Below are 27,413 nucleotides of genomic sequence, written 5' to 3'. Positions count from 1 at the left end.
CAACAGGACCCTGAAGTGGAAATCATGAGCAGATTTTGAGCACTTTCATTATGATTCAACTCAGCCTCCTTTAGTTTAAGGGAAATCCTTGCTTCCAGTTCAACGAACATCTACTGAGGGAGCATCTTCTCTGTTCCGGGCACTGCGCTAGACCCTTGGGGAGCTCAAGGATGAGGAAAGAAATGGTACCAGCACTCACGCAGTCTACCTTCCACTCAAGAAGAAATGTCTAAAAGACAGTAAAAAAAAAAAAAAGACAAAAATCATAGAAAATGCCACAGGGTCTTGAAGTAAGGGGAAGAATTCAACAGGAAGAGAGGAAATCCTAAGTGGAGTGAAGCCCAATCAAAGGCATGGAAGTGGGGATCTGGGGGCATGTGTTCAGGGACCAGTGTGTTTGGTTCTAGTGTTGGATTTGCAGAGAGTGAGCCTGAGGGTACCCCCGGGGTAGGAGCAGACACTGACCGCTCCTTTGACATCCTTCCCAGTATTTGTGCAGCTTTATATCTGTATCATATGTTTATATGAAAAGCAAACTCTCACTTTGAAATTCTTCTTCCCGGTGGCAAGATTCTTTCCCCTAGGTGGATAGCACAGGGCTCACATAGTACTAACTGCTATTAAAATAGATGCTCAGAACTACAGAGCTAAAGCGTAGGTACCTGTTAAGAGAAGCTGCTGCTTTCTGAAATAATTTGTCTCCCTTATTTGAAAGGATTGATGTCTTCCCATCCCTTCTCTTCCCCTGCCTTCCTTCTCTCCCTCCCTTTCTTCCTTCCGAGGAAGACTGGAAACATATCAAGGAGCTCAGGCTAATGTCCCGAAATTTTGGCTAGACAGGCTTTTTGAGGTTGCTGGTGCTGACATGTGGCCACAGAGATTTGTCTAGGGCAAGTACATTCTAATCTGTCCACAGACATTCATGGATTGCTCTGCTTAGCAGAGTAGCTGCTGCAAGAATTGTTATGATTTATTTTCAGAAAGATTTTTTCTTTGGCTCTGTCACTGTGACTAAGAACCATGCTTTACGGTGTGCAGGCTCTGCTCAGCCCTGCACCTCCCTACAACAGGGTTGGCTAGTGGGCAGACAGGTGCATGCCCGTGGGACATCCTGAGATCCCCTCCCCACTCAGATGGATGGGGAAGGCAATCATCAGGAGCCCCATGCTGCACCTGAGTGACCCCTGGGAGATCATCTGGAAGCCAGTATCTGGGGTCACACTGCCATTTTGCCCCGTCCAAAGTATGTCCTTTTTTTTTCTTTCTTGTCACACAGCTGAGTAACATAGAGTATAGAAATACACGTTACAGACAAGGCTCCCCATCTCCAGAAATATTTCCCTCCCACTGCGATGGCCTTCAATGTAGGGGACGATGCAGCTTCGTGCTCATCCTAGCGACTTCTGTCCACATTCTGGAATTTCTCTTACCATTGGTCTCTTCGTTCTCTGATCCTCTTTCCAAAGACATATTTCTCTAGAGAGTGTGTCTCAAATGCTGTATGTCTACAAAGCTCTTTACAAACATTAATAGACAAATGGTTAGTTTATATAAAGCACTCATGTATTACTCTGATGTAAGCAGTGAGGAGCCCATGGTTTACATTTTTTTGGTCTTTCTTTTAAGACGAATGAGAAATTATATTCCAGATGATCCAACCTTTCAAGCCAGGGAAGGAAGGGGTGAAGAAGGAACCAAGATTTTAAAAAGATTTAATTTGGACCCTGGGTGAGGTCAGTGCAAATCGGCATAGGGGCTCATGTTGATCTTTAAAAGGGAAAGCAGGTCTTGAGTTTACTTTCTACGTTCAGATTCATGCTTCTCTGCTCTGAGCAGACCCCAAAATACTGAACTTCTTTATGAGCTCCTAATTTAAAAAAATATACTTCTAGTGTCACTAATAACAATGATAATGGAAGTAAGGCAGGGTTTGTACAAAAGAAGACAGGCCATATCTGAGTTGTCAATGGCCGTGTGTTCAGAATTCTTTATAAATACAGTCATGTAGAATCCAAACTCGTAGTCCTCATATATATGTCAGTATTTTTCACAATCAAATGTCTTGACAATATCAGCTATTAAATTATTTAAATCACTTGACATTTCGTGTACTTTTTTTGGTGGAGTAATCATGGTGTTTGAATATCAGTTCTAACACAGTGTATGGTGTAGACTCTAACTACATTGTGATTGGAGTAGAAAGTAAGTGAAGGGAGCATAGGTATCAGCTGGCCACGAATTCCTCTTCTGCCTTATACACTGTGTGCCCTGGAGAGAGTGACACGACCCCCTGGACATCAGTTTCCTCACCTTTAAATAGAACAAATAATAATAGTACCTTTATAGGATTGGTGTGAGGATTCAGTTAGATAATATAGGGAAAGCCTAGTGTTTAGTACATATTAAGTAGTGAATCAAAGCCAACTTTAAGACACATACATGCTTCATACAGCTGGAAAGAAATCTATATGTGTATGTATGTATCATATGTGTGTGTGTTGTATATGTGTAAACAGTGGTTATTTGGGGGTGTGGGATTATAGGAGATTTTAATTTTCTTTGATTTTCTCTATTTTCCAAGTTTCCTAGGAGTTTGTAATATATTTATAATGTCATCAAAACTTTTAAAAGATGCAATGCAGGACAAGTGACTTATTAGGACAGTTATGGCAAGAGCAAAATGACACGTAAGCTTCCATGCCTTAGAAAAGGACCAAAAAAAGTGAAAAGGTAAATCTTACAACATGGCTCCTAGTGAATAGCAGAGATCTCAAGGGAACAAAAGCTGGAAATGAGCTGAATAAGCCAAAAGTAAAAGAAGGGGCAGGGCAGCCAAAGACAATGGGGTAAAGCCCAGAGACCTTCAGTTTAATAAGCACTTCCAGCAGATCTTCTGCAAGGCACCGGCATTTTAAGATTGCAGCAGAATGAGCTTTTCTTGGAAAGTGTACCTCAAAAGATTTAGAAAATGAAGAACCACAGCCGTTCAAGTGCTAAGGAAAAGCAGAGAATCAATAACCGATTAAAGTTCCAATTTTTTTCTAAGAGTGAAGCGGCATCAAAGAGCTCAAAACAAATAGAAACTTCCCAGACTTAACGAGTCACCCAGCCTGCAGACGAAGGTGGGAGCCTCATTTCCAGCAGGTTCTGTTATATTTGGGCACCGGGTCTGTGAATTTTTGCTGAGAAATCCATTTCCATCTGCCTTTCTGTCTTGTTGCATTCCCACGTCTCTGCCCAGCAGCCTTCGGCATGGGAAGCCCATCCTCTCTTGCTTCACGTTCAGGCATCTTCTGGACTCTTCCTCAGATTCTGCCCCTGCAGTGAACACATTCTGAAAACTCTAACTTTTGGTTAAAATGATTCTTATGACGCAGGCAAAAGAGAGCCAGAAGGGTTTGCTGTTCTGCCTGTGCCCTTCTCTGGGATACTTACACCATTTGCTGGTCTTACCAAAAATAGAAGTGGCTGTGCCATTTACTGGAAGGGTATCACTCCTTCCCTTCCCTCCCCACCTCTCCCCTCCCACGACCCACCCCTCCCTTTCCTCTGTTGTCTTCCTCCCTCCCTGCCTCCTTTCCTTTCTTTCCTTCCTACATTCCTTCATCCTCTCCCTCCCTCTGTCACTGTCAGTCACTTCCTTTCCCCTCGGCATGTACTCATTTAGTAACTTTATCAACTACCTATTATGTGCCATCCAATGCATTATGCACTGAGTATAAAGGTACCCAAGGCATGACTCGTGCTGATATTACATTTTCATTGTCTTTGTCTTAGCTCCCAATTACACTCTAGTATCCATGCAGTCACTCCTGTTTATTAAGTGTCTGTTGCGTGTCTGGAATTTTCACAGAACTTATTCTACTTAATTCTATCATCTACCCAGAGGTAGGTATTATTACCACCCCTATAAAACAGATGATTGAGTTTAGGCTCAGAGGGTTTAAATATCTAACCCAGGGTCACTCATTTCCTACGAGGAGGAGTCAGAAATGTATTCTGATTTTGTTTTGCCGAAAATTCCGTGCTTTTCCTGCTGGGCCTACATATTGACAGTGAAGGACCACGTCCAGACTTTTATGGTTTTATCTTCTTCATAGGGCACTGCACATGTAGTGTAGACAATAAATACTTGTATGGAATTAGGTCCCAGTTGTATTAAAATGGTCTGCCCGATTTATTCGTTCATGTGCTTGTCTTTGGCAGTATTGTTCAGAATTTTCACATGGACATGCATTGTTCAACTGGTCAACGTTTTACTGCTTATGTGCAGAGAGCAAGGGTCATAGCCAGGAGTCAACCCTGAGCTGAGACAGACAAAGGATACTGCAATGGAAGCACTCACACAGTTCTAGGCCTCGTACATGTGCTCAAGTTCTTGTAAGGTGCTTCCCTGGAATTAGAATGGCTGAGAGGTATACTAGGGGCATGCTGGATTTTATCACATGTTGACAAATTACTCTCTGAAATGGTCCTACCAATATACTCTCACTGCCAATGCACTTAAGTGCCTGCTTCTCCATACCCTTTCCAATACTGGATAGTGGCAGACTGCGAGCTCAGCAAGGGCATCTTCTTATTTCAGTTTGCATTTTCTTGATTTACTAGTATAATCTAGTGCCTCTTCATGTTTATCAGTCCTTTGGGTTTCTTCCTTTGTGAAGTGCCCAGTCATGTGCTTTGCCAACTCCTATTGGGTGATTTGGGGAGTTTTCTTCTTATTAATGTATAAGAGAAATTCATTCTGGATATGAATCATTTAGCTGTTATTTGACCGTTGGAGTATCTTTCTCTTTAACCATTGTCAAGTTCATCATCACATTTTTTTTTCCCTTTAGGAAGGGCATACAAGGTCAGTTCCAAATGGGTGAAGGGCTTTTTTTCTTCCTTAATCCAATGCAAGATGACATACATAATCTCTGCTATTAGGTGAACAGCTTTTGCAGATTTGAGCAAAAACTTCCCTACAAAGGCCTTCAAGGTTCTTCCCCAAATCTGAAGAGTAACCCCCTCTTAGCATCTTGGGAGTTAGATGGAGACAAACACACGCTACAGATAGGTGAGCAAAACAAGAGAAATAGATTCTCCTTTAATAAAACAGTAGCTGAACAGGATCTACACTTCTCAAAACAGCCTCAAAGTAATTTGCAAGTAGTTTCTGTAAGTGATATTTATCACTTAGTGATCACTGTTTAGGCATCCCAGATTTAAAATTTTAACTTTGACTACATGGAGTCCTTCTACTTCTTCCCCCTCTTACTAAGAGCAGGTTTCAATTATGTAATTATGGTTAAAGAGGCCTGAAGAGTTTTTACTCTTATGCCTTCACCCTGATTGGATAATGGTTTGCAATGACTGGTTGAGAGCTGTGGAAACACAAATATGAGGCCAAAAGCTTGGATATCTATATAAATATTTACAAATATGCTCGACTATAAACTCTGTGAGGTGAGGGCCCATGTTTACCATACTCATGGTGGTTATAGCCTCAGCGTTCAGCTCAGTTGCTAGTCCTAGTTAGTGGGCATGTGCTGAACATTCCCAGTTCACAACTATTTGTTGAATCCTAAGTCTGTCTTAGGCACTTTGTATTCTATGAGCTTGGTGTAATCTGAGTGACCACTATAGGCAAAGTCCCTGCCATCATGAAGCCTCCATTGTAGTGGCAGGGAGAGTGAGTGAAACTAAAGACAGGACTCAATGAAATGGGATAGAGTTGTGGAGTGGTGGGGTGGGGGCGGGAGTGTTTCTATTGTAGAGACTGTGGTCTGAGAAGCCTCCGGAGGAGGGGTCATAGTGCTAGCAACAACATTTACTAGACAGGGATAGAAACAGTCACAGAGATAGATTGAGATGTATCAAACTACAGTCTCAGAGTTCCAAAACAGTTACTTCCAATTCGGAAGGTAAGCTCTGTCAATGTATTTTTATTTGGGGCAGTTTATATGAGTTTTGAAAGAAAAAAAAAAAAGGTGACCGAAACATTGATTTTAAATTAGAAGGAGTTAATGCATTTGTAAAATATGTTCCTTTCTCTTGGGGGGCATAGTTGACCCCCAGAGACAAAACTGGCTTCTATAGATAGGTGGGGGGCTTTGGCTGGACTGTTAATTGTCTAAGCATTCTATGTACTTCTGACCACTCCTCATGTCCTACAGTCCACCCCACCAGCCTCAACCTTTAAGCCCTATTGACTGTTTGCCTTCTGCAAGCAACTACAAACTACATGGGACGATTTAACAAAAAAATATCGGAAACGAAATTTAAAGCGGAGCACCGAGTTTATGGGTAGAAACTGCAGATTGCACAAACAATGCATTCCGGTGATGAAGATTCTCTAGCTATTGATTTAATGCAGACTTCCTCCTTGTTTCATTTATTTTGAAAAATTGATTTCAAGTTCTTAAGAATATCTAGTAGGTGTTCAGTGTTTCTTGCCGCCTCCCCACAATGACCCCCTCGAGAAAAAAGATCATGCTATTCTGGGGTTTTGTTTTGTTTTCTTAGCCAAATGCTTAAATCAGGACTGTTTCCTAAATACCTTTTGTTGGGTTTCATTGTTTTGTTTATTTTGCTTTAGTGAGTACAGGCACCTTCACATTTCCTTCTATAACCTTCCCCCCGCAAGTCATCATCTGACCTGGCTGGTGGAGCCGGTCTGCAGACCTTCAGCCGGCTTGATTTTTGCACGGGCTATAACTTCGACACACGGAATTTACGGCTTCTTTGAGGAACCCATTTTCGAGCTAAGAGAACAAATGAAAGTGTTCGCTCATCTTTCGAAAAATATTTATGCGCTTAGTATGTTCACCACTATCCATTGGGTTCTCGGTAATAAATACAGAATGTGACGCCGGCTTTTCACAAACGGGGGGTTTTTGTCTTCTATTTCTGGGAAGTTACTTCCTCGCCTGACTTTTTATTTTCCTGATTTATTCATCTTAAACATGCTACGGAAAGCCTCTTCGCTCATAGCTATTGTTCTCTCCCGTTTAAAGATGGCTTAGAAATGGAAACCTGGACTTGTGAGGGTCCTTTTAGGTTTATTCTCCCCTCCGTTACTCCCTTCCGTACACTCTCGGCCGAGGCCGTCAGCATCTGAGCTGAAAGAACCGGAGGCGGGCGAGGAGAGGAGGGTGTCATGTTGGAGACAGGCCCCTGCTGGCGGCCGGCGAGCCCGCCGGGGTTAACGGGGGCGCGGGGGTCAGCGCCCTCGAAGTTGGGGGCCTCGGGCCGAGCCGCGCCGGAGCCGTGGCGACCGCTCAACGAGAGCATCCTGCAGTCCCGCTCCCGCCACCGGGCAAGAATCGCCTCGTCTGTCGAGATCCCACGGAGATCTTGCTCTTTCCAGGGCAGCCTCTGCGACCGAGCGCGTTGCGGGGCCAACGGAGGCGAAGCGGGGCTGGTGAGAGGAAAAGCCCAGGCCTGGGGCGGAGGAGGAATGAGGGGCCGGGAGCCGGGGGGATTTCCTCCCGCGCTTCCCCCTCCAACGGGAGCGGAAAATGTGATTTGCTGTGCATTCCAGGCGCGGTTCCCTGGGGTGACCTCTCCCAGCCGGCCTGGGCGGGGGGAGCAGACAAAGAGGCGAGGCAGGCGGAGAGGGGACCCCGCGGGGAGGCAGGAGGGGTGCGGGGGGCGGGGGCAGTACCGGGAAAGGGGGCGGATAGCGGGTCCGGCGGCGGCGGCGGCGCCTGGCCAATGGAGAGGCGCGGCCCCGGGCGTCCGGCTCGGCTGCCGGCATTTAAACGGGAGACGGCGCGATGCCCCGCACTCGGTGCGCCCTCCGCGGACCGGGCGACCCAGTGTGCAGCGAGAGCCGTGCTCTCTGTCCGGCTGACCCCGCGCCAAGCCGGGGCGGCTCGGGCCGCGGTCGCACACAGCGCCCGGTGTCGAGAGCGCAAGCCCGGAAGACCCGCCGCACTGACAGGTGAGTGCAGAGGCTCCCGTCAGAGTGAGTGAGGGAATGAGAGAGAGAGAGAGAGAGCGCAGGGGCTCCCCTGCAAAGGACTCCCGCGTCCCGCTCGGTGCAGACGCGCGGTAGCCCTCCAGGCGCGCAGATCGAGGCCCCGGTTCCCTAGGGTGAATTATGCAGAAAAATTCAGGGTCCTTCCCGCCAACGTCTTGGCTGCCGTAACCTCACCTTGCGCGGTCCGCAGGGAAAGCCTGGGAAGGAGGATGTCAAGAGCGAGAGCTACTGCCCCGCATCCCATTTCCACCTCCGGGAGCCCAGCTAACGCGCTCCTGGTGCGTGTGCCAGCCGCACCGGCAGCTCAGAGGCGCGGAGTCCTGGTGGGCGCGTCGCGGGAGCGGTGGGGAGCAGCCGGGACCTGCGGCTCCACACTGGACCCCCCGGCAAGCCGCACTGAGAGGGTGCCACGTGTCTGAAGCGGGGCGCTGGGGCTCGGGACGGCCGGCGGCTCCCGTCGGAGTCGCAAGAGTGATCCTGCGGTGGGCTGGAGGGTCCGGAGAATGAGCCGTGGGTCCACTGGCTCGCCCTCAAGGTGAGATGGAGACTTGGGCTAGAACAGAGCCGCGGAGCTCGGCCGCGGTGGAAACCGGAGCGTCGGGTAACGGGTCAGCTGAAGGGCTGTGCGCGGTCGGGGCGGCTGCAGTGCTCACACCACAAACACCGCACCATCCGCCGGCTGGCTGCGCACGCGTGGGCGCTCAGTGCAGTCTTCTAGGCTTCTGCCCGCCCCACGCGCGCCTCGGCTGAAGTGCGGACGGCCGGGGGCCAGGCAGCGCCAAGCCGCCGGGTTCCGTTTCCCCGGTACTCCTTAATGTGTCCTAGAGGCCCCCGCCCCCCTCGCTGAGTCTCGCTAGCGACGAACGACGCGGGACTGGCGGCTCAGACGCCCCGGTCGTCCCCAGTTCTCTCTCTCCGTCTCGCTGACCCCGTCGCCAGGCCCGGGGTCGGAGGGGCTGTCACCTTGCCGGCCGGAGCGATAAGAACGGACGCGCCACTGCTCTGGCTTGGCATTGCCTTCGGATCCCAGCTCCGCCTTGGGGGCAGCCCCAGCCGGGTGTTTCCCCGCGGGGGGCTCTGGCGACAGTCCCCGGGCGAGGCGGGGGGCAGACAGGCGGTGACCGGGCCTCTGCCGTGAAGCCCTTCCCGCGCTCCCGGAGATGGCCCGAATGGGTCCCCGGGTTGAATCCGGCTGCCGCCTTCTCCTCCTCTGTCGACTTAGAATCGCAGCACTTTTACACAGAAATAAAGCCTCGACGTTAGGGGTTAAAATCTCTCCTTAAATGATACAAGGGCAGAGAGCCGACCACTGGTAGGTAATCGGATCTCCCGCTGGAAAAAGCAGATCCGAGCGGTGTGCGCGTCTGTTTATGTTCCCCTTCGAGATGGTGCCAGGACACGAGTTGATTAAAACAATCTATTGTTAAGTGGGTCACGGGGATTTAAGCTGTCCCAGGGACCCCAGAGTGGTGGCTTCCTTTTGGCTGTACACACAACTTAAATAAATAGCAGAGAAGAGGTTAAGATAACCCCGATCCCAGGGTGAGGAGTCTTCTTTCACCCCAGGGCTTTTCAGCCCCGACCCCTTCCTTTCTTTTCTTTACTTTTTTCTTTTCCTTTCCTTTCTTTTTTCTTTTTTTTGGAAGGGGGGCCTAGGGACCTTGAAGAGATGGGCATTTCAAAGCAACAAGGGAAAGATCTTAAGAAAACTACGGTCTCATCTCCCTGGCCCACGCAAGTCTACAACAGTAGGTGATTTGATTGCTATCACTGGATAAATTGCACTCCAATTGTAGTATTAACTAATTATTGAAGCGTTCTTTAGAACCATAGTTGCTCTGTGTGTGTGTATTTAACCCTCAGGTCATTGTAGGAATTAAAGTCTTTTGTAAACTTCGTAATTTTACAGGTTTCCTAGTTTCTTAAAAGTCCATTTTGAGTGAAATGTTTTGGTAACCCACCATCTATAGGAAATCCTAGTTGGCCGACACAGTCTTTATGGGAATGATTAGACAGAGAAGAGTAGAAACCTACTGTGTCCTCACATCTTTGAATCAGAGCTGCCTGCCTTGTCTTCTAAACTGAAGCCCTCGGTCTTAATGTTTAAGTATCACAAGTGAAATAAGGCCAAGAAATTTTATGCCACAGACCCCTTTCCAAAGAAATGCTTGTCAACAGTGAAGCTGTGGAGCATGTCCTAGAAGAGAGAGTTAAGGACTGGTGGGAAAACCTAATGCTTTTATGTAAAGAAAAGTATGGGGGCGGGGGGGGGGGGGGGGTGTTGGGGAGGTAACTGTAGCATCCAACTGAAAGGCACAGATCAGGCAAGTGTTACCAGCCCATGCCTTACATCTGCAAGGAATTTTCTTTAGTTTTAACATATGCTCTTAGAAATGCAAAGTACAACAGTAATTCCTGGGACAACAGTTTTTTTTTTTTTTTTTCACATGTGAACATCAAGATACAAACTAGATAATTATTTGACTTACAATATTCTTCAAACTGTATTGCATTAGAAAGAAGTCCACGCATCCCTTATTAAGTACTGTGCTGGGTGTCCATGGAACAGTGGTTAAAGACACGTTTGGGGGCTAGGTAGAATGGGTCTCCAACCCTGACTCTCCAACTGAGGAGCTGTTTGACCTTGGGCAGATTCCTAACTTTTCTGACTCTGGATTCCCTGATCGATAAGAGGAAGACAATATTATCTACCGCATATTCTATCGTGAAAAAGAAATGATAAAATACGGTCTGATTTATGCACAATGCCATGCATGCTAAGGGTTCAAAAATATAGATAACTCTGATTATTGGTGGTGGTATTGGAAGAGGCAGTAACATTATACAGCACCAGATATATTACAAGGTGGTTCTGAAATTAAATCCCAAATTCAGACTAGCACACATCTTGCATCACAATATAGAACCTATAGATTGACTCTCAGTAGCACTGCTCAGTGAATATTTATGACTTTCTAACTTGTTTCCTGTTGACCTCGAAAATTGTATACAATCATTCACTTCAGCAAAAAATCTTCCAGTGAGCATAGAGCTCCTGAGATACTTAACTACCTGGTGGTTTCCTTTCTGTACTATGCGATGTGGGAGGCCAGCCAGATTTAGTTTGAATGGTCTTCTGAATAAGGTGGCTGTAGTTAGGGTCTTGCAACTCATACAGGATGAGACTTTATCCTCTACTAGTTTGCAAGCAAGTAATTTTTATCTTCTTGGTTCAACTTGTCTGAAAAAAAAAAAATCGACCCAGTATATTCTTATGAAATTCTCTACTTAACTTCTAAAAGTTATCTTTTTGGTGGCTCAGTCGTTAAGCGTCTGCGTTCGGCTCAGGTCATGATCCCGGAGTTCTGGGATCGAGCCCCGCATCGGGCTCCTTGCTCGGCAGGAAGCCTACTTCTCCCTCTCCCACTCCCCTTGCTTGTGTTCCTGCTCTCGCTATCTCTCTCTCTGTCAAATAAAATCTTTAAAAAAATAATAAAAGCTATCTTTTTAAAAATTCAAGATCAAGTTAAAAATAACCTTTCTTTTCTCAAAGATTTAGTTCTGAGAAAAAGGAGATTATTCTAAAATCTGGCCTGCATTTAGAGCATTTGCTGTCACTTTAATTATTTTCTTCTACTGGGAGAATAATTTGATGTCATGCCTGTTGAACGTCTTTCTAAAACTTAATTCATCAGGAGGAGTCAATCAGATGTTCAAGCATAGACATCTGGCTTGCTGACCATTGTCAATTCACTGTAATTCCCACTCAGCACTCCATTTAACTGATTATAAGCAGGTTGGTTAGCTAAAATGAGAAATATAGCAAGAAGAGTGCCAAAAGGAGCTGACCTAAACTTGCCCAAAGACATTGAGAATATTGGATACAGGTCACACAGAGCATTTTTATTTCTGATTCCCTAGAGTTAGATGATTATGTTCATAGAGCCTTGTGAAGATTGGAATAAATCACCATGACCTACACAGGACAGAGGTGTGGGATAAGCTATATCTCTTGATCACTATGGGAAACCATCAGGTAGAGGAAAGCATCAGGTAGAGAAGAACTGCTTTGAGAGTATCTATGTGCTCTGGGACAAGTGGATTGGGGGGAGGACAGTAGTAAAGGGAAAAAAGGTAGGGGTGGGTGGGTCTTGCTGATGGAGAGCAATTGCAGAGAAAGCTCACCACGAAAATATCACATTACTTGGAGAAGCAGAAATGCATTAAGGAGAAGTTGAGGCAAATTTTGAAAAGAAGAATGTTGTCTGCAATGAGTGTAAAGGGAGGTCTTTTTTTGGGTGTCCTGATGCACTCTGGACCCACAAAATGCAGCTCATCTTCAATGATGTGAGTGGGTCATTTCATGAATGCAAATTACCAAAAATGTTTGCAGCTCATGGTTGGGCATGAGGGATAATTCATAAGAACCTGAGGTTTGATTAAGATTTGGATTGATTTTTGATAATGGGGCATTCTGTGAGGTGCTGATATGGAAAAGAATTGTCTCAAGAAATTTACATCTTCATGATTTCCTGCATGCTTGTGATATTTACAAAGTGCAAATTATTTGGTGGCAATACAATTGGGATTTCAAGAACAAAACAGTCCCTTTTTCTTCACTGAGTAATCATGACCAGTCTGTGGTGTGTGTGTGCGGGGGGAGGTTGGGTGACCACAATGACTTGACAGAGCCCTGGTTCTAGAACTATTAGAGTTCTCAACCTTCGAACTCTTACTCATGTGGAATATGCAGAGCCCTTCAGAGTACCACTGTTCTTTAAGCTGAGGTCTGTGTTGATTGAGATTCCTTAAGTTGGTTTTTACTTTTCTCCAAATAACTAGTTACAAGTTTTAAAGAGTCAAAAGCCTCACAATAAGCACTAAAGATCTTAAAAAGTAGGCTTTTCTAAAAAATGAAAAACCATTTTAAAACATTTTCCACACCTAATAAACCTTATTTTGAGAAAAATTTACTTTTCTTAAAAAACCAAAAAATAAGAAAACAGCCTGTCATTCCAGACCCCTTGGGCTTACAGGGTTCGCACGCTCCCATAGGAACAGGAAGTCTATCCAAATTAAAACTGAAAACCACAGTTGACTAATTTTGAATTTACTGCTTGCTTTATTGTTGGTTTCTGCCATAGTGAATACAATGGCTTCAATTAGAAAATGAAACCCACAGCATTCTGCATGGGACCAGGTAAAAAATAGTGGCTATCTGAAGTTTTCCTAGAAAAAGAAAGACAAATATTAAGGTACTTCTAGGCTAAGAGTTTGCTATACTGTAAGTCAGAAATTAAGACGATTGTGTTAGGGGACGCCTGGGTGGCTCAATCAGTTAAGCGTCTGCCTTTGGCTGGGGTCATGATCTCGGGGTCCTGAGATGGAGCCTCGCATCAGGCTCCCTGCTCAGTGGGGAGTCTGCTTCTCCCCTTTCTTGTGCTCTCTCTCTGACATAAATAAATAAAATCTTAAAAAAAAAAAGAAGATTATGTTAGGCTCGGCTGCTCATTGGCACATGTGAAGGCATTTTAAAAACGAAAACAGAACCTCTGTAAATCAGTGTGGTCCATAACAAGCATTCATTTAACAGAAGAGCACCTATTCTGCACCAGGCACTGAGGATAAGGTGATGAATAAGTCCTCATGACTCTCAGACTAGGTATTTATTTAATGACAGATGTGAAAATGCCAGGAAGGAAAAGTTGAGCATAAAAAGAGTCCCATGTTGGTCTGGAGAAAGAAAATTGCCATTTTTTGGACAGATGTTTGTGGGAGGGGATGGCTTTATGACGTGAACTGTCCTATGCACACAGTGTACTTTCCCAGTCAGTTTCAGATTAGCCTCTGTGATGTTGGACTCAGAGGGTCTTGCTCTGGGAGGGCTGAATTGTCCTTGGGGCCATTTTCAGTAGGGAGGAGGGAAGACTGTGGGTGTAGGCCTACGGCTGTCTCATGCTCCTCTTTGAAATGGGCAGAGACTGAATTTTAGTTTAGATCCTGGCCCCCAATTGAATAAATAGCAGAAATTTGTAAAAGCTTCTCAAATTCACAATATATTTGCCTAGGAGACTGAACTGTCATGGCTCAAGTTATCCTGGTCTCTGGAGAAAATCAGCCCTGTTTTATAACTGGACTTTTCTCATGAGTGATTTTTTTAAAGACAAAACAAGGAAATTAATTTTTTTGTTGTTGAGGCAAAAAAGGCTCTGTTTAAAGAACAGGGATGTTGTAACATAAACTGACAAAAGCCAGGGAGTCTACAGTCCAAAGAACAGGAGCTAAATGTCACATTATCAGTTCCAAACTTGAACTTCCCCCAAAGTATTAGGTTAATGTTGGAAAAATGGTGCCATTTAAGGATATTTTAAATTTAATATTTAATTATCTTAATTTGACATTATCCTTAGGGTTGCATAGTCTTTACTTACAGGGACTGTTGCTTAGAGAATGTAGATTCCACAGGGCCTCTGTCTTTGAAAGGTAATTGCTTTAGCGGATCATGCCAACTTGTATAGTTCCTTGGGGGGACGTGATAAGGTTACTATTAAATTGTACATTATTATATGTAATGCTGGCATACAAAAGAGAGGAGGGAAATGGGTACTTCCCAGCAGTGCCTTAGGTTCAGAACCATGGTGGGCATGGGGGCTGGGGGATAGGGGAAGCCTTAAGATTCAGGTCAGATTTGGTAAGGTGGCCTGAGAGGGAGGCTGTGCATTTGCAATTGCACTCATTGAAAAGAAAATCCTTCCACATTTTAATAACTCTTTTCTGTGCCCCAGGGTTGCAAGTGCTACAGGCCTTGTTACTCAAAGCTTGTTAGAAAGGCAGACCTACTGAATTAGAATCTGCATTTTAACAATGCCCCCAGGTGATCATCTGCTCATTGAGGTTTGAGAGGCACTGTGTCAGGAGAATCTCAATAGCGTGACGCTTGCACTCTTCAAAAATATGCTCTGGCTTCTCCTCTTCCTCCTCTGTCCTCTCTACCTTCCCTTAACACTCTGCCTCTAGATGAGCCCTCCTTTCTCTGATTTACATTCCTCACTCCATTTTTCTCTCTCTCTCCATCTTTGCTTTCCTGTTTGTTTGTTTTGTTAGTTTTCCCTCTGCCTCCCCACTTACCTAATTTTTTTTGCCATTGTTCATTGCCTTTCTGACCCATGTCTAACTCCAGGCCCATCCACAATAATTCACTATCACTAATTTATTCTACATGTCCATGGCATTTATTAGTGTAAATATTTGCACATACCTGTTTTCCTGTGCCATTTTCTACCTCCTAGATGTTACATACACAGATACACACACATAGGTGAATGACCTATTTCACCATTTAAAAGTAGAAAAATGTATATCACGATATCATGAATGATATAAAAAATAGCTATGCCCATTTAGAAATGAGAACAGGTGAGAGGTCCAGGAGTCTTAGGAGTTAATGTGATCTTTCTGGAAAGGTAACTCATTCTGTCTGCAATCCTGCCATAGATTTGGTTAGTTCTAAAATTGCTTTCCTTTGTACCTCAAATTTGATCTGAACAGCCTATCTGGGGAGATGAGGTCTTTGTACCCGTGCTTACATGAAGTCATTTCTTGAGAAGCAAAGTGATTTTGTCAAGGTCAGATAGCAAGTTGTTGCCCCAAGACTTGGACTGGAAACTCAGTCTTGATTTTGCATCCAGTGCTGCTCCTGCTAAGTGCTCTCCCTCCCTCGGCTGCTTGCCTGTCTCCTCCAGAGGTTTCCTTGCAATGCACGCTATCAGCGAACATCTCCTAAGCATCCAACCAACCGAACAAGGCACAACTCAGGAAGCACTCAGGCCAGTTGGGGAGAAAAAGAGACTGGGAGCCTTTCCTGGCAGATGAAGCCTGGACAGTGAGGCCGATTTGTCTTGCTGTAGAACTAAATAGAAAACTGGGTTTTTCCCCAGAGAGGTGCAAAGGTAATTGGACCTAATACAAGAACGAATACAATTAAGTGACCATAAGACAACTTCAGATGTGATTGGTGTCAGCAGCCAGGAAGGAATTCCGGTGGGAGGACATGCCATGAAGAGATAGGGCCTGGCTGAGTTCAGACCTTGGCTTCTTCGCAGGTGACCCTGGGCAAGGTACTTCGTGGCTTGACGATGGGGGGGCGGGGATATGAGAATAATAACACCTGATTCATAGAGATATTGTGAGAAGGAAATGAAATATCTCACATAGAGTGTTTAACAAGTGCCTGATAAAATGTTAGCTGCTATTAATTTTTGAATTGACTTGTCCGTCTTCTGTGTCTCCCCTCTCTGTGCTTCCCTCCCATAGCATGAGCCGCACCGCCTACACTGTGGGAGCCCTGCTTCTCCTCTTGGGGACCCTGCTGCCCACCGCCGAAGGGAAAAAGAAGGGGTCCCAAGGTGCCATCCCCCCACCAGACAAGGCCCAGCACAATGACTCCGAGCAGACTCAGTCTCCCCAGCAGCCAGGCTCCAGGAACCGGGGGCGTGGCCAAGGGCGTGGCACCGCCATGCCCGGGGAGGAGGTGCTGGAGTCCAGCCAGGAGGCCCTGCATGTGACGGAGCGCAAATACCTGAAGCGAGACTGGTGCAAAACCCAGCCGCTGAAGCAGACCATCCACGAGGAGGGCTGCAACAGCCGCACCATCATCAACCGCTTCTGCTACGGCCAGTGCAACTCCTTCTACATCCCCAGGCACATCCGGAAGGAGGAAGGCTCCTTTCAGTCCTGCTCCTTCTGCAAGCCCAAGAAGTTCACCACCATGATGGTCACACTCAACTGCCCCGAACTGCAGCCGCCCACCAAGAAGAAGAGGGTCACACGAGTCAAGCAGTGTCGATGCATATCCATCGATTTGGATTAAGCTGAGCACACCCAGCCTGTCCTAGGGATGCAGCCCCGGGCGGGCCCAGAGCCAGACCTAAAACGACCTGATTCTTACTTGGCTTCAACCTACAGGCAAGAAGAACCGCCAGCTGCCTTCTGACAGGAGCCTGCTAGTGCGTAGTTTGTGTGCATGAGTGTGTATGGGTGTCTGGGGGCTTGCAGATGCCAGAGGAGGGCACTTCCTATTATGCAAACGTATCCGCTTCCATGGGGCTGGCACAGAAGGCCCACACCCGGGGGGGAGGCACGTGAAAAGGGGCAGGGCTGCGGTCAGGTTCTGCGGTGTATTCCGTGTGCCCTTCCGGGGACCAGAATCTCCCTTCTGAATGAATGTTAACGCAAGAGGCTACTCTGAGGGCAAGAGACCTTGTTTTAGTGCTGCATTCTACTTGGAAAGGGTATTTCCACCTGTGCTTGCTTCTTCCCCTCCTCCTCCTCTCTTCCACAGCCCATCCCTTCTTAGGATCTCAGTGACTATTTCGGTCTAATTCCCTCTCTGCCAGGGACTCGAAATTAGCTCACTTGACCATAGACGTGACTGTTTCTTATTTTGGGAAGGGTCTCCCGACTCCGGGAGCCTGGTGGGCGTGCAAAGGGCAAGAAGGACACAGGAGGGGGTGGAGGGAGGGACAGAAGGGGAGGACCAGTTGGGCACAGCACAAGTTCCGTAGGGAGACCTGCAGAGTCTTGAAAGGCCAACCCCAAAACACAGTGCCACCCATGCTTCAGCGAGTTTTTCCCTGGTATTTAACCAAAACCAAGTGAATAGAGGAGAAATGAAATTGCCAAAAAATCACTAACTTTGGCTGTCACTGTGATCTGCTGAAATTGGCTGTAACCCGACACCAAACTTAAAACATAAACATTGACCACTCCTATTTTCAGAACCCCATGAGTGAGCAAAACCAAGACGACCCCCACCCCCCACTTCGCCCCTCAGACAGAAAATAGATGTAGTTCAGAGCACTCTATGCAGGGATAGGAAGTAAACAAACACCTCATAAGCAGAAGGTCCTCATATCTTTCCTTTTGCTTGGTTGTAATCCCCTCTTTCCCAGTTCATTATTTCTGTGTAATGCTTCTGAGAGCCACAACCCTTACTATAAAGATTCTGCCTCTGCTGAGTGTCCCTGGCAGTGAAGAACCAGGCTAAGATGGGGGAGTTGAGGGACTGCTTTATTTGAGCTAGAAGTATATTGTGGGTCCTTTTGTTTTAGCTGTTGGTAGGAGACTGAGGTGGGGAGCAGAGGAGAAGAACGAAAGAAAGGTGATTGCCTCTGGCTAAGGAGTAGTTTAATGCCTGGGAGGAGGTATAAAGGATGTGTCCTCCCCTTCTTCCTTTGCCTTCTCAGGGTCTAATGAGAAATCCCAGTTAAGAAATCAGAGCATTTGGGGAAAAAAAAATCCAGACATTTGGGTGCATTAGCTGTCTCTCTACTGGTGGTGGGATTTGGGTAACATTGTAATTGTTCAGAACCTACTGGTAGACCCCTCCTCTGATTAAACTCGGGCTTCTTCCCATCCCTGCTTAGGATTTATCTAATGGCCAAAGTGCAGGGCAGGTGGACCTTACTGCATTTTGGATTTGGCTCACCTGTTCTCTTCAAGCCTGAGGTTTTCTATGTAAACCCATCCCCACCCCCCAAACACTTTTTTTTTTGCCTTGTACCTTCTCATCCTTGCTAGCCAAGTCACGTGTGATATGGGAAACAAGCACCATCGACTAGCATTTTAGTTGCCCATCCAGGCGCCAGCATTGCACTAAAGAGGCTGCTTTTATTGTATTTTTTTTTTTTTTTTTTTTTGGTGCAGCGCTCTCCCATCTAACAGCTAAGCCAGAACCGTGCTTTGAGGCAGAAGTTATCTTGAACACCCAAAATATTGGGTCGAGTTTTGAAACTTTTGAACTCACTACTGATGATTCCACACGAGACAAATTTGTCCAAACACACAGTCCGTGTATTTCGTGTACACTGTATGCCCCTGCCTTAAATCTTTCTATCATCCACATCCTCCAACAATAAAGCACAGAATGGATTTAATTAAGCACACAAATACTAAGCCAGAATTTTGAGGGTGGGGGAGAGGAAAAGAAAGGGGAAGGAGCTGAACATGTAAAACCACACTAGAAGAGGAAAAATGACATTTAGAACCAGCAGACACTGAATTTCTCTTGTTGTTTTAACTCTGCCACAAGCATGCAGTTTTGTTAAAAAGAGATGACTTAAGTTGGCAGCAGTAATCTTCTTTTAGTAGCTTGTACCACAGTCTTGCATGTAAGTCGGATTTGGCTTAAGTAAAGAGAATTTCCTCAAAATTAACTTCACTGGGATAATCAACAGCCTAACTACCCTGAAAAAAAACAAACAAAAAAAAAACCAGCGCTAACCAAAGAGGGAAATGTCTGCTTTTCTTACTGTGCCTAAATTAAGACTAGCAAAGTATGGTGTGTCTTCCAACATTTATTGAAAGTGCCATGTCTATTACATGTTGTATTGGAGTCACAGATGAAGAAGTATGTTTTTTTCATTACTATAGTAGAATTTTTTTATGGCAAGATATTTGTGATCTCAATTTTTCCTGTTAAAATAATGCCAAACACCAAATATGAATTTTATGATGTACACTTTGTGCTTGGCATTAAAAGAGAAAAACACACATCCTGCAAGTCTGTAAGTTGTTTTTTTGTTATTGTAGTTCTTCAAACTTAAAAATGTAAGTGAAAAATCTGGAGGAAACGATAATTTCCACTGTGTGGAATGTGAATAGTTAAACAAAAAGTTATGGTTATTTAATGTAATTATTAATTCAAATCCTTTGGTCACTGTAATTTTGAGCATTTGTTTTTTCTCCTTTATTTGACTTCCTCTGAGTTGAGCAAAGAAGAAAGTGGCACATTGTATGTTGTTGGAGGCTTTTATCAGGTCAGAGGGAAATAATAAAATCTCGACACATCTGAACATGTGTTACAAGAGTCAGGATCTGAGCTTTTGCTTTTTTTTAATCGAATGTTCCTTAAAGGTTAACATTTCTGAAGCAATATTAAGAGATATTTTAAATGTTATTTTGGAAGACTTATGACGTGTGTATACAAATAGCAGATAATAATGAATAGTTCACAAGTCCTTTTAAGGAGAAAATCTAAAATGAAAAGTGTATGTACAGAACATGTCTAAATGACCAGTTAATGCTTAAGAGTGGAAGGAGTTCTATTGATTTGTCATTCTCAAGATATTTAATATCAACTGCATTATGTATTATGTGTGCTTTAATCATTAAAAACCAACAGAGGATTATATAGACTATGATTGAGTTACTTTGTTATGTATGAGGATGAGAGGCGATTTAATAGTCTCATAAAAGTTAATTTGGTTTAAAGCAAAGTTTTATGAATCTGTAACTAGAATTTGATTTTAATCCCAATTATGTTCTATATCATCTTCCCCAAAGAGCAACCAATAAATTGCAACTCTTCTCTGTGTGTGTGTGTGTGTATGCATGTGTGTGTTTAACTGGTTGTGTTCACAGAACAGGGATTCACTTGTCATGGGAAGGGAGGTAGAAAAGAGATAAATAGATCTCTTGTATCTCAAAGGGAACTTATTTCTTCCAACTAGGCCTTTAAGGTTTTAGTAGGACACCTCAGGCAGTGGCAGCTAGAGGTGGGGGGAAGTTGGTGTGCGATGGAAAGTACCAGCCTCTTTCCCAGAGCTAGAAAGAAGAGCTGGAAAGGGTTTTGCAAACCCTTCAGTAATGGAAGAGTTGTCATGCAAAAATGATAATAGCTCAATTTTGAAGTGTTCAAGGGAAAAATGGAAGAAAGACTTGGGGCTCACTAGAAGGAAGAAAACAGTGAGGGTGATTCATCAGCACAATGAGCTGTCTTTGAGATGGTGAACTCCCTGTGCTTAGAAGTATGAAAACACATGCTGGACCTCATTTAATAGCGATGTGAGGTAAAGCGAGTTACTGTCCTGGATTTGCAATTGAATTGGCAGATTTCTGAGGTCACTTCCTACTTGGACATATGATATGGGATTTCTACTAGGCATTGGTGCTCTGACCATGGTGATGAAAATCCCAGCAACTATGTATGGAGTGCTTAGGCCAGACTCTGTGCTAAAGATTTTATTTGAATTGTTCCCCACAATCTTCATAGATTGTATATATGCCATTATTATCCCTGCTAGGAGGTAGTGAACTTATGTGGTTTCACTGCAACACCCGTACCCTTAAGCACTAGGCAAAATTGTGATATTCTCAACTTTATCAGTTATTCTTTTAAGGACAGAACACAGCACTCTAAAAATAGGTCAACTCTTGATTATTCACATTTAATGACTACAATCACCCTGAGGTTGTAGTTGGCATCATCAGGAGCCCTAGCTGTAAAGCATTTAAAGCCTCTTTGCTACCTCTCTTTTTGTTATGGCCTCCTTGGACTTAGAGGGGAAAGATGACAGCAAGTAGCAAGGAGACAGTGTCCTCAGAAAAGCCACACCCACATCTAGGAGGCAACATCTGAACAGGGTAGTGGGAATGGATATAGAAAGGCATTTTAGGTTAAAAAAACAAAGAGTACATGGTAGGATATCAGCAAAAATGTTGGAGTGAGGAGCTCTGAAAATTCTCCATAAAATCAATGAGAAATTGGCAAAAATAACCAGAACCAATATTGTAGAACTTTGAAAATTGACTAAGGGCTTGCAGCAGTCTGGGGAGCGTTTATTCTAGAAAAAGGCTGAATCTCTGTAAGAACAACAAACACTGTGATATTGTAACTTGCCCTGTTCTCATCCTCCCTCTTCAGTTCTATAGGAGACTTAAAAACCAACAGCCTGCAACTACAGTGAAAACCAGCCATCTAGCAGCCCCTGGAGGGGGTAGAATGGGATTGGAGTTCTTTCAGAGCCAAATACCCAGAGAAATGTCATTATTTGACTTGTCTGTCACACCCTGGAGACCCCCACTTGCAAGGCTATCTTTATTTGACCTGATGGGAAGCTGCCCAGTGTGAAGAGCCTTGTTGAAAACAGTTAGAGGCAATTGATTATTTTTGTGGCTGCGTGAAGTAGAGGATAGCAGTTGGGGCAAGCAAAATGTTGAACACGGGAATGAGATTTTCTTTGGGTTTTGAAAAGCTCCAACATAGTACAGGGAATCTAGAAGGCCAAAAGTATGCATAGGGCTGTGTACATGCCCAGGGCTTTCTACATGCCCAGGAAGAATCTGAGAAGACTGTAAGCTCTTACCTCAGGCTGATCATCAGCCTCCGCATAAGCAGGAAGTAAAGGCTAAGGCCCAGTTGTCAACTGCCTGAGTATTGAAGGTGTGCCCCAACATTTATACAGAACCCCTTGGCAAAGACTGATAGACTTATTGGTTCCAAGTGTTTAAGGAAATCACTGTTCAGCTATTAGCTGACCACTAAACTAACCAAGCAGGGATTTCAGTGGCAACACACAACAAAAAATACAGACTTTATTGAATTAGTTCATAAAAGTCACTGTTAAACAAAGAAACAACAAACAGCAACAACAATGAATCCTGGGGAGTGGGAGAGAGTCTGATTTCAAGAGTTACTACGTTCTATTACTTACAATCACTTATATTTTCAGATGATATGATTGTGTATGTAGAAATCCTAAGGAATCCACAGAAGAAATATTAGAGCTATCTTAGTCCATTCAGGCTATTATAACAAAATTGCCACAGACAGGTAGTTTATGGAAAACAACAACAACAACAACAACAACAATTATTCCTCACAGTTTGGAGACTGGAAGTCTGAGATCAGGTTGCCAGTATGGTCAGGTGAAGGCATGCTTCTGGGTCCCAGATTTCTTGTTGTATCCTTACCTGGTGAAAGGGGTAGCGATCTCTCTGGAGCCTCTTTTGTAAGGCACTGATCCCGTTCATGAGGGTTCCATCCTCATGACTTAAGGACATCCCAAAGATTCCCACCTCCAAATATCATCACCTTGGGGGTTAGGATTTCAACATGAATTTTGGGGTGGATGCAACAATTCAGACCATAGCAAGAGCTTGGTAAATGAGTATATCAAGATTGCAGGACACAAGATCAATATACAAAAATTAATGGTATTCTATACACTAGCAAAGAGCAAGTCTGAAAATGAAATTAGGAAAATAATTCCTTTACTATAGCATCAAAAAGAGGAATAAATATAGGAATAAATATAACAGGAAGTGCAAGACTTGTATATGGGAAACTATAAGACATTGTTTAAAGCAATGAAAAAAAACCAAAATAAATGGAAAGACATCCCATGTCCATGGGTTAGAAGAATTCTATTGCAGATTCAATGCAATCCCTATCAAAATCCCAACTGGCTTCTTTGCAGAAATGGACAAAAGCTAATCCTAAAATTTATATGAAAATGCAAGGGACCCAAAATAGCCAAAACCATCTTGAAAAAGAAGAACAAAGTTGAAGGACTGACACCTCCTGATTTCAAAACTTACAGCAAAGAATTGTTGTAAGGTAGATACCCTTATAACTACCATCAGGTTAAGAAATGTATTTTTTTCCCTGGCTTTTCCAGAAGTTTTCCTAAGCCCCACCTCAATCTTAACCCTTTCCCATACCACAATTAATAATCACACTCTCAAATTTTATAGTAATTTCTTCTTTGCATATCTTGAAAGTTTCATCACCAAAGTGTGCATCCCTAACTCTATATGGTTGCCAACAGCTTAAGTGGGAAAAGATAAAGCCTTGAAGTAAGGCAGCTCTAGCCCTCCTCCTATGAACTTGATGGTGATTACCAAGTAGAGGATTACCAGTGTCCATTTCCTCCTATTGTACCAACAAATTCAGTGGGCAGGAGGTTTTAAAATCATTGACTGTTTCAAGGTATTTTATTTTATTTATTTTATTTTATTTTATTTTATTTTATTTTATTTTATTTGACAGAGAGAGATAGTGAGAGCAGGAACACAAGCAGGGAGAGTGGGAGAGGAAGAAGCAGGCTTCCTGCTGAGCAGGGAGCCCGATGAGGGGCTCGATCCCAGGACCCTGGGATTATGACCTGAGCTGAAGGCAGACGCTTAATGACTGAGCCACCCAGGAGCCCCTATTTCAAGGTATTTTAGATAATTATCCTTATTGCCACTGTTCCCCATTATCATAAAAACAAGACTTCGATACTGATGCTCACAGAACAATTCTACTGTCTCTTATGTTTATGGCTGAAACCACTTTCTCTAACCTGTGTATTTATCATTAAACAATGTAGCAAGAGTCCATTAAATTGGGCTTCCCAGCCTTCCAGACATTCCATTCCACCAGTGCCAATGCTGACACTTTGAATGAAGAAGCTTATTATTATACCTTAATGACAGCAGAAGTTATATTTGGGTTGGGCTTTTAAGTAGATATGTATTGTTTTTTACTTCTTGCATTTCTTCTCCTTAAAACTTTTATTTTTGGTGGGGAGGGGGCGCCTGGGTGGCTCAGTTGGTTAAGTGTCTGCCTTGGGCTCAGGTCATGATCCCGGAGTCCTGGGATCGAGTCCCGCATTGGGCTCCCGGCTCCTAGGGGAGCCTGCTTCTCCTCCCTCTGGTCCTCCACCCCCGCTTGTGTGCTCTCTTGCTCTCGTTTTGCTTTCTCTCTCAAATAAATAAATAAATAAAATCTTTAAAAAAAAAACTTTTAATTTTTTGGACCCACCCTTCCCTCATTCCTTGTGGTGTCATTGAGGCTTCTTACCACTGTGTGTTTTATTCCTATCCCCTCTGTAGGCATAGGGGTGACATTTGACCATATTAGAAAATCAGAATACTCATTCCACTTGACCACCATGGTTGGTTTTAAAAACAAGCTTGAAACCCAAACTGAGTCCATAAGAATCTTCCTTCAGATTTGAATATGGAGGCTGGGGGAAACAAGATTTTTTTCCCTCCTCTAGTATCCTAAGCCTGTAGACCAAAATCTGTTGACAGTCATCTTTTCCAGGTATATGGATGAAATTGTCTGAAGAACAAAGCCTCTACACACAGAAAAGCAGAGCCAAAAGATGGACTGAGTATCTTGATGAAAGAATTTTTCATACTGAATTGAGATAATGCCAGAAGTCTGGCCAACATATGAATCACCTTGTATTTGTTAGAGATTGCTCTGTAACAAATTATGCCAAAACTCAGTAGCTTAAAACAACAAACATTTATTATCTCACATATTTTTTAAAAAGATGTTATTTATTTATGAGAAAGAGAGAGAATGACAAGGGGGAGGGGGCAGCGGGAGAGGGAGAAGCAAACTTCCTGCTTCCCTACTGAGCAGGGAGCCTTACGCCTGGCTCAATCGATCCCAGCACCCTGAGATCGTGACCTGAGCCGAAGGCAGATGCTCAATCGACTGAGCCACCTAGGCGCCCCGATTTCACATATTTTCTGATAGGGATCTGGGAATGACTCTACTGGGTGATTCTGCCTCAGAATTTCTCAGGAGTTTGCAGGCAAGGTGTCAGCATGGGTTTCAGACCTCTAAAGACTTGACGGGCTGGAGAACCCACTTCCATCATGGTTCACTCACATGGCTATTGGCTGGAGGCCTCAGCTCCTCACAGGGTGGACGTCTCTTCATAACACAGTAACTGGCTTCCTCCAGAGTGAGTCATCCAAGAGAGAACAAGGAAGACGCCACGGCACATTTCATGACTTAGCCTCCAAAGCCACAGGCCTTACTTTGCTTTCTCTCATTTGTCAAAAGCAAGTCACTAAATTTGTCTGGAAGGTACGAGTGTTTAGCTTTCTATAGCTCCTATAGTTTAGGAGACAATCCAGAAGGATACTGGATTAGGAGCCGAGAGGGCAAGATGCCACATCGAAGTAATTCATGAATACAGGGGTGAAAGAAAACAGCATTTAAAGGCTTACAATGAAAAACATTAGTCTCTTGTCCCAGCAATTCTACTTGACTCCTTCAGTCTCATTTCTCAGAGTTGACCGCTGAAAATGTCTGTTTCTTCTGCCCTTGCATCCATCTTTCTACTTCTTACTTTTAAGTTTACATATTGTCTGCCAACATTGTGTTATGATAAAGAAGACAGGTAGTTCATTCTCCGTTTCACTCACTCCACCCTACACAATTTGTGCCACAAATTTTGATTACATCAACAATCGGAGTTTACATTGTTATGACCATCAATTACTACTGACTGCTGAATTTAGGTTTCCTTTGTTGTTCAGCTGATCCTGGAGGTACCAATTTGATCTTTTCTCATTAATTTAGTTTTTTAAAAATATATATATATTCAAATATATACATGTACACACACACACTTATCCTTATTTCCATGATGTTTTAAGTGATTTCCCCAAGAATACTATTTCCTGGTATTCATATCTTTGCACGATACCCTTCTCTGTAGTGTGGCTGGGACCTGGAAATTGCTTCTAATAAATGGAATGTGGCACAGGGGACAGGATGCATGTGATCATCATGGGAACATGATTGCAGAAAAGTGTAGTTCCCATCTTGCTGAGGTCTGTCTCTCTCTCTCCATTGCTGGCTTTGAAGAAGCAAGCTGCCATGGATCTATGGCTGCAAGGAAATGAATTTTGCAAATAACTTAAAGGAGCTTAGAGGTTTTTCCCTACTCTAGCTTCTGTGAGAACCTAGTCCTGGCTGATACATTGATCATTGCCTTGTGAGACTGTGAACAGAAGACCCAGCTAAGCTGTGCCCAGACTCCTGACCCACAGAAACTGTAAGATGATACATGTGTGTTGTTTTAAGCCACGAATTCATAGTAAACTAATGTATCTTCCCATGAATTTTTAAATTTGGGCAGTCACGTTTGTTGTTGTTTCTAAAGAGTTTCTGCTTGTTGTCCTTCCCCCTCTCTATTTTAAAATAATATTCTGGGGCGCCTGGCTGGCTCAGTTGGTAGAGCATGTGACTCTTGATCTCGAGGTCATAAGTTTGAACCCCACATTGGGTGCAGAGCCTACCTGAAAAAAAATAAGATAATATTCTGCTTTTGTTTCATGGATGTAATCTTTTTTTCCCTATTCTCTATATTGTCTCTGTTTAACTCTGGCTCTCTTAGGTGTGTATGTGTGCATTAATTTCTGGCTCTCCTAAGATATTGGTGATTCTTAGTGGTGTGTTATATTTAAGAGCTCTAATAAGCCAGTTGAGAAGATCTGTGTGCGAGAAGGTTATTAAGCTGGTATCCTTCACTGCAAGCTAATCTGGTGGTGAGGCAACCTTTTAATTGGGGGAATTCCCAAATGTCAATATTTAATGATCTTTTCTCCGGGGCTATTAAGTTTCCCGAGAGAAGAATCCACTATACATTTTTTTGGGGGAAAGCTACTAGTCTTCTATGAGGGTGAAAAAGGCTGGGTGAACTCTTTGTTCAGTATGAAGATTTTCATTTATTAGCACCATGCCTCATTTCTGTCTTTATTTGGCCTGGTTGTCCTGAAATTCAAAGATTTCTGGGTTTAATTTCTTTCTTTCTTTCCTTTTCTTTTTCTTTCTTTCTTTCTTTCTTTCTTTCTTTCTTTCTTTCTTTCTTTCTTT

The 27,413-nt window shown here is 43.9% G+C and overlaps 1 protein-coding gene across 4 annotated transcripts; it reads left to right on the top strand.

Moving 5' to 3' along the window:
• Nucleotides 1-7,759: 7,759 nt before the first annotated feature.
• GREM1 (gremlin 1, DAN family BMP antagonist) lies at nt 7,760-19,511 on the top strand. Of its 4 annotated transcripts, none has more exons than XM_032417723.1 (3): nt 7,857-7,927; nt 8,157-8,501; nt 16,280-19,511. In XM_032417723.1, the coding sequence occupies exons 2-3, from the start codon at nt 8,470-8,472 to the stop codon at nt 16,833-16,835; spliced, it is 588 nt and encodes a 195-aa protein (XP_032273614.1). In that variant the 5' UTR covers nt 7,857-7,927; nt 8,157-8,469; the 3' UTR covers nt 16,836-19,511. The 4 variants fall into 4 exon arrangements, with proteins under 4 accessions (XP_032273612.1, XP_032273614.1, XP_032273613.1 ...); XM_032417722.1 differs by lacking the exon at nt 8,157-8,501 and adding an exon at nt 9,613-9,718 and having other exon boundaries at nt 7,861-7,927; XM_032417721.1 differs by lacking the exon at nt 8,157-8,501 and having other exon boundaries at nt 7,760-7,927.
• The last annotated feature ends 7,902 nt before the right edge of the window (nt 19,512-27,413 follow it).

This window comes from Phoca vitulina, unplaced genomic scaffold (genome assembly GCF_004348235.1).
Source record: "Phoca vitulina isolate PV1807 unplaced genomic scaffold, GSC_HSeal_1.0 scaffold20, whole genome shotgun sequence".
Taxonomy (NCBI): domain Eukaryota; kingdom Metazoa; phylum Chordata; class Mammalia; order Carnivora; family Phocidae; genus Phoca; species Phoca vitulina.
The sequence above is the reverse complement of the archived record's forward strand: the minus strand, read 5'-3'. Positions and strand labels throughout refer to the sequence as shown.

What these genes read in the sequence shown, in the direction of transcription:
- GREM1 (XM_032417721.1), top strand. Translation starts at nt 7,761, where the DNA reads ATGCCCCGCACTCGGTGCGCCCTCCGCGGACCGGGCGACCCAGTGTGC. An exon ending in AAGACCCGCCGCACTGACAG is followed by an intron (nt 7,928 to 16,279) that starts GTGAGTGCAGAG and finishes TCCCTCCCATAG; the next exon opens with CATGAGCCGCACCGCCTACA.